This window comes from Chelonia mydas, chromosome 2 (assembly GCF_015237465.2).
Source record: "Chelonia mydas isolate rCheMyd1 chromosome 2, rCheMyd1.pri.v2, whole genome shotgun sequence".
Lineage (NCBI taxonomy): Eukaryota > Metazoa > Chordata > Testudines > Cheloniidae > Chelonia > Chelonia mydas.
In genome coordinates, this window is record NC_057850.1 from 48,611,251 (window position 1) to 48,625,488 (window position 14,238).

General features: G+C 39.8%; 1 protein-coding gene across 13 annotated transcripts in view; it reads right to left on the bottom strand.

Moving 5' to 3' along the window:
- RALYL (RALY RNA binding protein like) overlaps positions 1–14,238 on the bottom strand; it is a 577,640-nt gene that overhangs the window by 159,600 nt on the left and 403,802 nt on the right. For 2 of the 13 annotated variants that reach the window (XM_043539416.1, XM_037892366.2), the window contains exon 1: positions 9,176–9,329. The exons of the other annotated variants lie outside the window; for them this stretch is intronic. In XM_043539416.1, coding sequence (XP_043395351.1) covers positions 9,176–9,212 — 37 coding nt within the window. In that variant the 5' untranslated portion in view covers positions 9,213–9,329. Of the gene's footprint in view, positions 1–9,175; positions 9,330–14,238 lie in introns of those variants that run through there. 13 annotated transcript variants of the gene reach the window in all.

Here is a 14,238-nt window from a genome sequence, read left to right on the forward strand (position 1 = left end):
ATATCCTGTGTTATAGCCTTTCTTTGAGGGGAGTTTCCTGTCTATTTATAGCTGGGTGCTGCAATCACCCTGAGAGACAAAGAAGAGATGGAAGTAGCCAAGATCTGATCACGCTAAGGTATAATAAGGCATAGTTGGTACCAGGTTGGTTGACAGAAGAGACCATGCTATCCTTAAAAGTGTATAAATGGGGGAAGCAGCTGATTTGGGGTGAACAAGAGGAGCAGCAGGATAGCAGCACATGAATACAGAGGATGACATGCTACAGGACAAAGTATTGGTAGTATTGGTACACACTGTGCATTCGAACTGGAAGTTTACGTAACCTGTCAGCATGTGTTATCAGCATGAGAGTTTCTTCTCTCCCCAGCAAGACAAGGATACTTGACAGTGGATAGCAAATACACATATTAGTTAGCACATGCTACCAACACACCTTTAAATCATAACCTAGACTAAGCCATAAATATGATGGTCTTTTGTTACTTCAGCATTTTATATTGCAGCAGGTAATGAGGTAATATACTAGATAATTTGTATTACTCAAAACTCTGCAGTAAGCGTACTTCCCCTGCATGGATGGAATTCCACAACTGGACAATGGAACCTGGGGCCCAAAGGCAAAGTCAGACAAAATGAATTTGACAGGTATCATGAAAGAGGTAGAGCATGTGCCCTGAGGCCAGAACAAACAGAAGAACAGAGAGAAATCTAAGTTTTTTTTTTCTTCCTCATAAGGTTCAATTACAAACAAAAGTCTGTAGGCGTTAAACAAATCAGAACCTTCCAAAAAATCAGTCCTAATTAGTAGGGCTGTCAAGTGATTAAAAAAATTAATAGTGATTAATTGTGTGATTAAAAACATCACAATTAATCACGCTGTTAAACAATAATAGAATACCATTAAATATTTTTGGGTGTTTTGTTCATTTTCAAATATGTTGCTTTCAATTACAACACAGAATACAAAGTGTATGGTGCTCAGTTTATATTTTTATTACAAATATTTTCAATGTAAAAATAGTATTTTTCAATTCGCCTAATAAAAGTACTGCAGTGTAATCTCTTTATCATGAAAGTTGAACTTACAAATATAGAATCATGTACAAAAAAACCTGCATTCAAAAATCAATGTAAAACTAGAGCCTATAAGTCCACTCCGTCCTACTTCCTGTTCAGCCAATCACTCAGACAAACAAGTTTTTTTTTAAAATATGTATTTATATATTTTTGCAGGAAATAATGCTGCCCGCTTCCTGTTTACAATGTCACCTGAAAGTGAGAACAGGTGTTCTCCTGGCATTATTGTAGCTGTCATCACAAGATATTTATGTGCCAAATGTGCTAAAGATTCATGTCTCTTCATGCTTCAGCCACCATTCCAGAGGACATGCATCCACCCATCCAGAGGACAGATTCTGCTTGATAATAATCCAAAGCAGTGTGGACCGAAGCATGTTCATTTTCATCATGTGACTCTGATTCCACCAAAAGAAGGCTGATTTTCTTTTTTGGTGGTTCAGGTTCTATAGTTTCCACATCAGAGTGTTGCTCTTTTAAGGCTTCTGAAAATATGCTCCACACCTCATCCCTCTCAGATTTTGGAATGCACTTCAGATTCTTAAACCTTGGGTCGAGTGCTGTAGCTATCGGATATTGGAACCTTCTTTGTGTTTTGTCAAATCTGCAGTGAAAGTGTTCTTAAAATGAACAACATGTGCTGGGTCATCATCTGTCATAAACATACAGCTAAGGGTAGCATAAAATCCCTCCTGAGTAGCTGTACTGAATCTTTACCTGTAAGGGGTTAAGAAACTCAAATACCCTGGTTGGCACCTGACCAAAATGACCAATAAGGAAAGAAGATACTTTCAAATCTGCGGGGGGAGGGGGGGAGGTTATTTGTGCTCTCTTTGTTTGTGCCCTCACTGGATGGAGAGAGACCAGGCAGGTAACATATCTCCTGAAAATATACCTGAAATGATCCATCTAAAATTACAGCAATTGTAAGTAAGGGCAAGGAAATGCATTAGATTATCTTTTGTTTTAGCTTGTGAATTTTCCCTATTCTAAGAGGTAATTTCATTCCTGTTTTGGGGAAGCCGAGTCAGAGGGAAATCCTCTGTTTTAAGTCTTTTTATTTACCCTGTAAAGTTACCTTTCATCCTGATTTTCCAGGTGTGATTCTTTTACTTTTTTCTTTATAGAGTTTTTAAGAACCTGATTGATTTTCAGTGTCCTAAAGATAAAGGATCTGGTATGTACTTATATTAAAGGCAATTGGTTGGTATATTATTCTCAAGCCTCCTCAGGAAAGGGGGTGAAGAGGCTTGGGGGATATTTTGGGGGGATAGGGCTCCAAGTGACCCTTCCCTGAATTTGTCTCAATCACTTAGTGGTGGCAGCAATACCGTCCAAGGACAAGGAAGGGAATTTGTGCCTTGGGGAAGTTTTTAACCTAAGCTGCTAGAAATAAGATTAGGGGGTCTTTCATGCAGGTCCCCACATCTGTACCCTAGACTTTAGAGTCGGGAGGAAACCCTGACATCATCCGAGACTGCTATAACATGAAATGGCAGAATGTGGGTAAAACCATAGAGCAGGAGACATACAATTCTCCTCCAAGGAGTTCAGCCACAAATTTAATATTTTTTAACAAGAATCATCAGCATGGAGGCATGTCCTCTGGAATGGTGGCCGAAGCATAAAGAGGCATATGAATCTCTAGTGCATCTGGCACATAAATACCTTTCAATGCTGGCTACAAAAGTGCCATGCGAATACCTGTTCTTACTTTCTAAATAAGAAGTGGGCCACATTATCTCCCGTAAATATGAACAAATTTGTTTGTCTTAGCGATTGGCTGAACAAGAAGTAGGACTGAGTAGACTTGAAAGCTTTAAAGTTTTGCATTGTTTTGTTATGGAGTGCAGTTATGTAACACAATCTACATTTGTAAGTTGCACTTTCATGATAAAGAGATTGTCCTACAGTATTAGTATGAGGTGAATTGAAAAATACTATTTCTTTTGTCATTTTTACAGTGCAAATATTTGTAACCAAATATAAGGTGAGTAGTATACATTTTGTATTCTGTGCTGTAGTTGAAATCAATATATTTGAAAATGTAGAAAAACATCCAACTATTTAATACATTTCAGTTGGTATTCTATTGTTTAACGGTGCGATTAAAACTGTGATTAATTACAATTTTTTTTAGTTAATCGCGTGAGTTAACTGCGATTAATCGACAGCCCTACTAATCAGGTATGACACATAAGACAGATAATCTTTTCTTTGCCTGTCACTTGTTCAATTATTCCACTACAGGATCAGGCCACCTGGAAAGGCCTTCAGTTAAAATGGAGACATGCATAAGGTTGGACACTGTTTGTTTTTCCCAATAAAGTCAACTGGTATCATGGGTATTTCCTGTCAGCCCCTCAGCAATCTTCTCACATCAGCAATTCATCTGTAGGCTCAGCTTCATCATTCTGATTTTACCATTATGGATGACAGTCCATACAGTACGTAGATAATATCCAGGAAGGGAAGACCTCTCACTCTGCAACTGTCAAAGAACAAGGACCTTGAACAAAGACAAGAGAGTCTGGGAAATTGTTTGAATCTTGTACAAAGCTTTAGGCACTAACAGGTGATATGTACAGTGACCTCATGAAAACACAACACAGATTATATTAGTATTAATCATGAATATTAATTACTGCTTATCACATAACTCTAATTATAACAATAACAGGTCTGCTGGCAAAAGGTATTAGTTCAGTTGGGACCCAATTCCAAGCTCATTTAAATCAGTCAGATGATTCTTACTGACTTTGAGCTTTTGTCATTCATCCCCTGAAACTGCTTGGTATCCAAGGTTGCTGTTATGAATCGAATAAGTGGATATATTTCTAATATTTCAAACCAACTTTTTGGACTTTGCCTGTGTCACGGGGTCATTCACTGGCGCCTCCTGCTGGGCATTTCAGGAATTAGCTCAACCACATTGAGTGAGCCCTCGGGTGGTGATATCTCTCCCATCCTTGCCTCTGCCTGCAGACCCGTTATGGCTCCTTCCTCTCGGCATCAGCTTCATGGCACAGCCCTCCAGCCATATCACCATCCGGTTTCCTCCCCTTCTGGGAGACTTCTCCAACACTCCTCACAGCGAGTCCACATGAACTGAGACCTGCATGAAAGACCCCCTAAGCTTGGCAGTCCACAGCTGGGCCGCTCCTTCAGCGACTAGTGGGGGCGGCCCAGACCCATCCACTACTCCGGACCCCAGCCCAGGGACCCTGCAAACAGCAGCTGCCTGCTGCCTCATCCTTCCAGCTCACTGTCTCTATTCTCTGGGCCACTTCCATGCAGGCTCAGTTCCTTCTGCTCCTGCCTCTGGCTCCAGCTCCTTTGCCCTCTTCCCTGGGCCTCAAACCTGTAAGTCCTGGCAGCACACCAGGAGCCCTCTCGGAAGCCAGTCTTCTCCCTAGGGCTCCCTGCAGCAGACTTACTTGCTCTTGTCTGCAGCTTCCTTTTATATGGGCCAGCTGGGCCCTGATTGGCTGATCCAGCGGCCGCCCTAACTGTCTGCAGCCACTACCCTAATTGGCTGTTTCCCCTGCAGCCACTCCTTTGGCTGCCTGCTGCTCAGCCTCCCTAGGCTGGTTTTTACCCTACCAGCGCCAGTGCCTGGCATGCGGCCCGTCACAGCCTGCTATAGACTCTCACCTTGACATTGTCATTTGTGATGGACATTCCAAGGACAAAGAAAATAAAACTGAAGAAGGCAACAGATAAGTACCTGACCTCAAACTGCACAATCCTTAAAGTTTGGGTAGGTTATAACTAAGGTATATTTTAACTCCCGATTAACAGCACTGTCTAAGGAGATAGCCGTCTTTATCCCTGCAACAGTCAATCTGACAACTGTCCACAGACTCCGAGCATCAGAGTCTTCAAGAAGAAATCCTGCATCTCCCCAAGCAATATGAGAGTAGGTCCATAAAGACCATTCCCATCATTAACAGCAGCTTCAGAGGAGGCTAGTCTAAGATTTAAACTCTGTCCCCCAAAGCACTTATCTTAGATGGAGAAATGGTTACCAACATTTCAGTGTTTATAGTTACTCCTGGGGGCATTCTGCACCAAAAAATTAAATTCTGTGTATAATATTTTAAAATTCTGCAAATTTTATTTGTCAAAATAACTCTACATAGTCACACCAGTTTCAATTATTTTGGTAGTTTATTTCAAAATAGCAGTTAGCTGGTATGTCTGTAACAATACAGACAAACATAAAAATGCCCCTGGGAGTAGAGTTAAAGAAACCCCTATGACAACCCAGTTCTTGTTTCTCTGCCCCCTCCCTCCAGAGGCCAGCCGGGGGCCAGACACCTACAACCCCTCTCCCCTAGAGCCCACATGTGTACCCCCCCAAGCCAATACACCCAAACCCCCACATCCCTGAGCCCAACTGCGGGCCACCCCACCAGCCAGATACCTGCAGCATGTCTTCCCCCCCGACCAAGCCCAGCCATGGGGCCCTCCTGGCCCAGATACCCACAACCCCTCCTCCTCAAGGCCCAGCTGCGGGGCACCCTTGGCCCAGAAAGCTGCATGCTCTCCCCCCCACCCCCGAGCCCAGGGATCCAGAGGAAGAAACAGTCTTGAATGGAGTTTCCTGTGCACCACCCTCTCCTTCCCTCAGGGCATGCTGGGAACTGCGGCTGCCAGGAACCCTCTAGCTCCCTCTCCCTCCCCGCAGCAGTGTCTTCTATGTGTGAGCTGGGCTCTGCAGAGTCCAGTGGCCCCTAGTGGCAGCTACCACCACTGCAGCCCATTTCTGTGTGGGAAAGGAAATTCCGCATGCACGTTAATTCCTGCATTAAATTCTGCATTGTGCAGTGGCACAGAATTCCCGCAGGAGTATGTAGTATAATGGGTCAGATACATCAATATATTCAGTCACCGAGGCAACACAAGTGAGAAAGTGTGAATCTAACCCAGTAGTTATTCAGTATCCTTAGAGTGGTGCGGATAATGCACACTAAACATGTATACATATATATCATACATGCACATATTACCAAATTTTGATATTTAGTGAAATTATGTTACTAGTTTACAGTAGTATTTTGTCTAATTCCCATTAGTTGTAATCTACTTGTGAAATGAACAGAATGTGTAATTCACAAAATTATAAATAAACAGTTTCATTCTGTTATGCTGTGTCTCAGACATTCACTCTTACAATTGCATAAACTATGTCATTTTATGCAGTCAGAGTAAAATCCAGAATTAAGATAATATACCGTGATTTTTCATTTGATCTCAACAGGGTTGTTTCCAAAAGTCTGATGTAACAAAATTCAACAACAAAAGCTACCCTAATACAGAATGTCATACTGTTGGGTGGATTAGAATTAAGTAAACAAATGCTGCATCCAAAATGAAGTACAAATAAGCTTAAAAGTAGAGTTATATACAAGTGCCAGAGGTAAAACAGCTGCACCTTGCAAATGGCTCCATTTTTCTGTCTCCCTTTCTGAATAAGAGTGCTCTCAAATTGTTTGTAGCAAACAATTTTTGTATGATTGCACTCTTTTTCGTACTTTCAGAAGCTTTTGACAAAGCAATGCTGAAAATTATGTGCACCATTTAGCAGACAGAGAAGCCGGAATTAATGAATAAGAAAGCCCCAAAGCTCACTTGCCTTTTGTGCCAGATGTTCAAAACATTTTCATAAGAAAATGCCAACAGTTTTTTCTAATTTATGCTCAGAATAGACTCTCTAATACATCTCATTATTGTCTTTTTAGTGCTACCAAAATTGACTTCAAGAATAACATCTGTGTTTTGCTTGCTTGAAAGTGTTCTCCAAGAAAAACTGATAGGAGAAGTCAAGGATTAAATGTCCTATGTAACCTAGTTAGTACTGATATCCCTCTGTGATATTTCAAAACAATTATTTATATGCATTGTAACCTTCAAATAGCTTTTGAGTTGTAAGATTAGGGAAAGTATCAGAAAATCTCCCAAATTACACACACACACACACACAATCTCTGCTAAGATATTTATATTGACATTTTGCAGATTCTAATTAAATATAAGGTATTAAAAATTGCCTGCTATAATACAGCAGATGTTTGGCATAATGGAAACGGTTATAACAGCAGTTTATTAGCATTTATTAAAATTACAAACCAACTATTACTTTAGTTTTTCAGCAAAATCATTCCAACAGCCATTGTTGTAATTATACTTCTGATTCCTCTCATTTGCAATTCAAAATTTCCTCCTATTGGTAAATCAGACTTTCCTTCATCAAAAAGAAATCTGACTACACTTCATAAAAATATCCTTTCTTGGGTCTCATACAATGTTTCCATGAATACCTTGGAATATTTTCCTCCCCGTCCCTAAACTACCTCCTTATTTTTGACTGTGCCCATAGAAAAATGAAAACCTGGCCACCCACACAGACACATTCACATGTGCACTGAAATTAAACAGGAGCACAAGGGAACACAAGACGATAACTTTGGCAACAGAAGGACTTCTAAGCTGTTACTGTTGGAGTTCGTACCAGTCTTTACATAATAACTAAACTGAAACCATCATTGCTGTTCCACAGCAAAAATTAAACAATGTCAAAGAAAAGAGATTTGTCAAAGACACTCATTCTGTTCCTTGCATCCACTACTTTTCTTCCTTTAATATAATCATCTACTTTTTTAAAATTTGTCATAAAATATATACCTGTTCAAGCTACGAAGAAGGGAGAGGTGAATGAATGAAAAGATTCATTTTGTTAAAAAATAATCCTATGTTGCCATTCGTACAGTGTTGTAAAATGCCAAGGTTCATCTGACATATTTGGAGGCTTTGCATTTGCATGAAAGTGCTTCTGATCTTGTGATAAACATATTTGTGTTTAAATGGCACACTAAATAAGAGAGAAAAGAATCCGGAAACTATGTTATTGTTGCAGTAAACCAAATTCAGTTATACACAGTGGGTTATCTATTTTGTTGCTTGTGAAGTTACCAGGACAAAGTTTAAGGTGGGTCTTTTCCTGTGAATGTGAAAAGGGGGAGATGGATCTCTATGTCAGAGGTTTTAGAAGCCACAGACAGGTGTCTCACTGAAACTTTTTTTACAGGCAGTGTATCACTTTGGCTATGGGATACAAGAAAAACTACGCAAGACCCATACAGAGCTTCATCTCTGAGAGCCAAAAACTGGCATTCAGTGGAAAAACTGGAAAGAGCCCTAAACGCTTAAGAGTAACAGTGCTCCTGTTAGAACAGCCTCCATATTTGCTTTAATTTTGGTTGCTGCTTTTCCCACACTCCCTCCACACAGGTTTTCTAAATGGAATATCTCCCTCCCAAGCCCCAAACTACCTCCCCAACTATTTTTTTGTCTCACTTTACTTGCACTTTCAGTAGTACATACTTTACAGCCTGACCCATGACATTACATTTTGATTTGGCTCGACTCCTCCAGAACATTATGCAAAGGTGTCTAATATTGTTACTAAAATTGCTTAGCTAATGCCATATTTTAAGACACCAAACAGGCTCTTGGAAGTGGAAAATTTGGCCTTTAGCATGCTGATGAGAATTCAGGATATTTTTACTTTTAAACATATTACTTATGATGCCCCCAATAGTATGTGTTGTTTAAAGTACAGTAGCTTCTTCCCACAGAACAAACTGTAATTGTGGAAAATGACCACTTTTGAAGTTTAGCACCTCTAACCTCCCAAATCTACAAAAAGAATTTTCACAAGGTGAGAATGTGCTAACCCTGTCAAGGTGAAGGATATAACTATCAAATCATTGTGCCCTGAATAAAGGACACTGGGGCTAGACTCAACTTACATTTAATCTCTCTTTGTTGATTTTATAAAGCAGTCACTTACTGAGGGTTTCCATAGTAACAAGAGAGCTAATTTTTAATTTTTAAGATCCTTCATCCACTTAACAAATAGATACTGTAGCCTAAAGAGTAGCAAATACCACTCTTGCTGTTCTGGTGTTATTTAACTACTGTGGGGAAAAGTAATATATAGTTTTCAATAACATTGGAGGGTTTTCTCCTCTCCCCTCAATGGTCTGATATATATATATATATATATAAAAAGAGTTCAGGTTTTACTTACATCTTTGGTTTCTGCGTTTGCTCTTGTACATAGTCATTGTGAAGAAATTCCACCCTCTAAGAAGTAACTGCCTTGAACACAGACACAAAAGAAAGGAGATTGTGCTTCTGCTTTGCAGTGAGACAGTTGCTCACTGACAGAAGGTAACCAGCAATGTCTCAGTGAAAGCCAGGGTAATACCATTTTTGTAAAATCCAGGGGAGATGCTACTGGCTCTAACTATTTTCTCTAACATGAACCCTAGGGAGCAAATGAATTTCTTCCTTTATTTTCCCTAACATTAGGGAACCTCAAATACAATCCATACAGGATAAGGAGTCATACTAAGCCATGCTGCATTAAGAATGCAGTAATTTATGATTTAATAGTTTGACAAGAAAGATTCCGTGAAATAGGAAAGGTACATGGAAAATATCTTGCATAAGTACCTGTATGCATAATTAAAAACTAACTTTTCATTGAGAGGCTGCAAAATATGCATGTAAAGGCATTAGAAATATTATACACCCAAACTTCAATTGCTGACTCAGCAAAACTACCATTAGGCTAAATTAACAGAATTTTTGCTTTAGGAATATGGACTACAAAATTGTGGGAAGTGTGGTCTAGATGAAATTCCTATAAGATGGGTGCACAACTGGTTGAAAAAACATAGTAATTTTCTGTCAAAACCAAACATGGACAAGGGGGATCTAGTGGACATAATGCACTTAGATTTCCAGAAAGCCTTTGACAAAGTCCCTCACCAAAGACTCTTATGTGAATTAAGTTGTCATGGGATAAGAGGGAAGATCCTTTCATGGATTGAGAACTGGTTAGAAAAAAGGGAACAAAGGGTAGGAATAGATGGTAAATTTTCAGAATGGAGAGGAATAACTAGTGGTGTTCCCCAAGGATCAGTCCTAGGACCAATCCTATTCAACTTATTCATAACTTATGTGGAGAAAGGGTAAACAGGGAGGTGGCAAAGTTTGCAGATGATACTAAACTGCTCAAGATAGTTAAGACCAAAGCAGACTGTGAAGAACTTCAAAAAAGATCTCACCAAATTAAGTGACTGGGCAACAAAATGGCAAATGAAATTTAATGTGGATAAATGTAAAGTAATGCACTTTGGAAAAAATTACCCCAACTATAAATACAATATGATGGGGGCTAAGTTAGCTACAACTAATCAGGAGAGAGATATTAGAGTCATTGTGGATAGTTCTCTGAAGACATCCTCGCAGTGTGCAGCGCAGTCAAAAAAGCGAACAAGATGTTAGGAATCATTTAAAAAAGACAGAGAATAAGACGGAGAACATCTTATTGCCCTTAGATAAATCCATGGTACGCCCACATCTTGAATACTGTGTACAGATGTGGTCCCCTCATCTAAAAAAAGATATAGTGGCATTAGAAAAGGGCAACTAAAATGATTAGGGGTTTGGAACAGGTCCCATATGAGGAGAGATTAAAGGGACTAGGACTTTTCAGCTTGGAAAAGAGGAGACTAAAGGGGGATATGACAGAGGTATATAAAATCACGAGTGGTGTGGAGAAAGTGAATAAGGAAAAGTTATTTACTTGTTCCCATAATATAAGAACTAGGGGCCACCAAATGAAATGGGCAGCAGGTTTAAAACAAATAAAAGGAAGTTCTTCTTCACTCAGCACACAGTCAACCTGTGGAACTCCTTGTCTGAGGAGGTTGTGAAGGCTAGGACTATAAAAGGGTTTAAAAGAGAACTGGATAAATTCATGGAGGTTAAGTCCATTAATGGCTATTAGCCAGGATGGGTAAGGAATGGTGTCTCTAGCCTCTGTTTGTCAGAGGGTGGAGATGGATGGCAGGAGAGAGATCATTTATCTTATGTAATACACCTATAACTGCTGGCTGAGTTATTGATTTAACGACTTCAAGTTACAGACCACCATTTACTTTCGCTTAAACCGGCAAGTGACCTGTGCCCTTTGCTGCAGAGGAAGATGAAAACCCCACAGGGTCTCTGTCAATCTGACCTGCAGGAAAATTCCTGGTGAACAGTTGGACCCTGAGCATGTCGACAAGAGCCACCAGTCAGACACCTGGAAAAGAATTCTCTGTCATGACCCAGAGCCCTCCCTATCTGTGCCCCATCTCCAGCCAATGGAAATATTTGCTGCTAGCACTCAGATTGGCTACATGCCATTGTAGGCAGTTTCATCATACCATCCCCGATATAAACTTATCCAGGTTTTTTGCCCCCAACTGCTTCCCTTGGAAGGCTGTTCCAGAACTTCACTCCTCTCTGATGGTTAGAAACCTACATCTAATTTCAAGTCTAAATGTGTTAATGGCCAGTTTATAGCCATTTGTTCTTGTCTCAGCATTGGTTAACTTAAATAACTCCTCTCCTTCCCTGGTGTTTATCCCTATGATGTATTTCTAGAGAACAATCATATTTCACCTCAGCTTTCATTTGGTTAGGCTAAACAAGCCAAGCTCCTTGAGTCCCCTCTAGTAAGGTAGGTTTTCCATTCCTCTGACCATCCTAGTAGCCTTTCTCTGCAGCTGCTTCAGTTTGAATTCATCTTTCGTAAACATGGGAGACCAGAACTGCACACAGTATTCTAGATGAGGCTGCACCAGTGCCTTGTATAATGATACTAACACTTCAGTATCTCTACTGGAAATAACTTGCCTGATGCATCCCAGGATTGCATTAGCCTTTTCACAGCCACCTCACATTGGCAGCTCATAGTCATTGTGTGATCCACCAATATACACAGGTCTTTCTCCTCCTCTGTTGCTTCCAACTGATATGTCCCCAGCTTATAACAAAAATTCTTGTTGTTAGTCCTTAAGTGGATGACCTTGCACTTTGCACTATTAAATTTAATCCCATTTCTATTATTCCAGATTTCAAGGTCCTCCAGATCTTCTTGTATGATATTCCAGTCCTCTTCTGTATTGGCAATACCTCCCAATATTGTGTCATCATCTGCACATTTTATTAGCATACACTCACTTTTTGAGCCAAGGTAATGTATGAAAATATTAAATAGGACTGGTCCCAAGACTGATCTCTGAGGAACTCCACCAGTAACCTCCCTCCAGCCTGACAGTTCACCTTTCAGTATGACCCACTGTAGTCTCCCCTTTAACCAGTCCCTTACCCACCTTTCGATTCTCATATTTATCCCCAACTTCTCCAATTTAACTAATAATTAGATCTACTGCATTTACTTTGTCTAAAAAAATCAGTTATCTTCTCAAAGGAAGTGATCAGATTGGTCAGGCATGATCTACCTTTTCTAAAACTATTTTGTATTTTATCCCACTTGCCATTTACCTCTATGTCCTTAACTACTACTACTTTCAAAATTTGTCCACAACCTTGCATACAATTGAGGTCAAACTAATGGGCCTTTAGTTTCCTGGATCACTTTTTTCCCTTTTGTAAAGTATGTATCTTATTAGCAATTCTCTAGTCATATGGTACAACCCCCAAATTTACAGATTCATTAAAAATCCTTGCTATTGGGCTTAATTTCATGTGCAAGTTTCTTTAATATTATTGGATGGAGATTATCCGGGTCCCCAGGATTTGGTTCCATTGAACTGTCTGAGTTTGACTTCCACCTCAGATGTGGCAATTTCTACTTCCATATCCTCATTTCCATCAACCATCCTACCACTACCCCAAAGCGCCTCATTACCCTTATTAAAAACTGAGGACAAGAATTTGTTAGGTGTTGGGCAATGTCTAGATTATCTTTAAACTCTACTCCATCCTCAGTGCTTAGTGGTCCCACTTCTTTCCTTTTTTTCTTTTTATTTATATAGTGATAGAACCTTTTACTACTGGTTTTAATTTCCTTTGCAAGGTCCAACTCTGCTTGGCTTTTGGCAGTTTTCAATTTTTCCCTATGCTGTTTGACCTCCAAGAGGTTGATCCTTCCCATCTTCCATTCCTTATAGGACTTCTGCTTTCTCTTAGTAGCCTGTTTGAGATGCTTGCTCATCCAGTTTGTTCTGCACCTCTTCCCCATGATTTTTTCCCCCTTGCTTGGGATGCAGGCTTCAAATTGCTTGTCAACTTGGACTAAAAATAATTCGAAGGCTCCTCCACATTCAGATCCTTGAGTTCTTCAGTCCAGTCCACTTCCATAACTAATTCTCCTAATTTTTTAAAATTTGCCCTTTTGAAATCAAGGACCCTAGTTACAGACCTAGCTTTGTTTATCCTTCCATTTCGTTTAAACTAAATTAGCTCATGATCACTCAAACCATGTCCTCTACAACCAGTTCTTCTATCAGGTTCTAACTACTCACCAATACTCAATCTTAAATGGTATCGCCTCTTGTTGGTTCAGTGACTATTTGGTGAAGAAATCTGTCAGCTATCCCATCCCAGAATATCTGGATCCCACATTATTAGTAGCACTTGCCCTCCAATCTATATCTGGGAAATTAAAGTCTCCCATAATCACACAATTCCCAGTAGTATTTATTTCATTAAAATATTAGTGAAATCAAACATCCAAATCAGATCCTTGGGGGGTCTGTAGCAAACCCCAAGTGCTATCCCAGTAGAGTCTCTGCTACCTTTCTTACCTAAAGAGATTTTGACCCAAACCAGGTTCTGTTTTATCCATTCCCTCACTTCTTATTTATTTACAGTCTACCTCATCATTAATATACAATACAATGCCACTACCACTCAAACTCCCCTGTTTTCTCCTCTGTTTGGTGGCTCCTGTGCTGCTGGTTGGCTGCTTTCAAAGATATCTATTTGGAAAAAGCTCTTTAAGTAGATAGTCACATAGACCTCCATTTTTAATAAGATGCTTTGTCTTAATTTCTTCACTATCTTCTAACATGATAATCATATGGAGCTAGGGAAGGGAGGAAGAAGCACTATATGTTATTTTAAATGTATGGTATATTTGCCAAAAGTTCAGGCATTTTCCTAATAGGAGAACTTGGCTTCAAAAAATCATACTTTTCCAGACAGATGAGACATGATCATTGCTGCCAGAGAGGCAACACAATGGGAGTGATTATGTGCTTTGGAAGTAGACATGCATTCTGCTTTGGA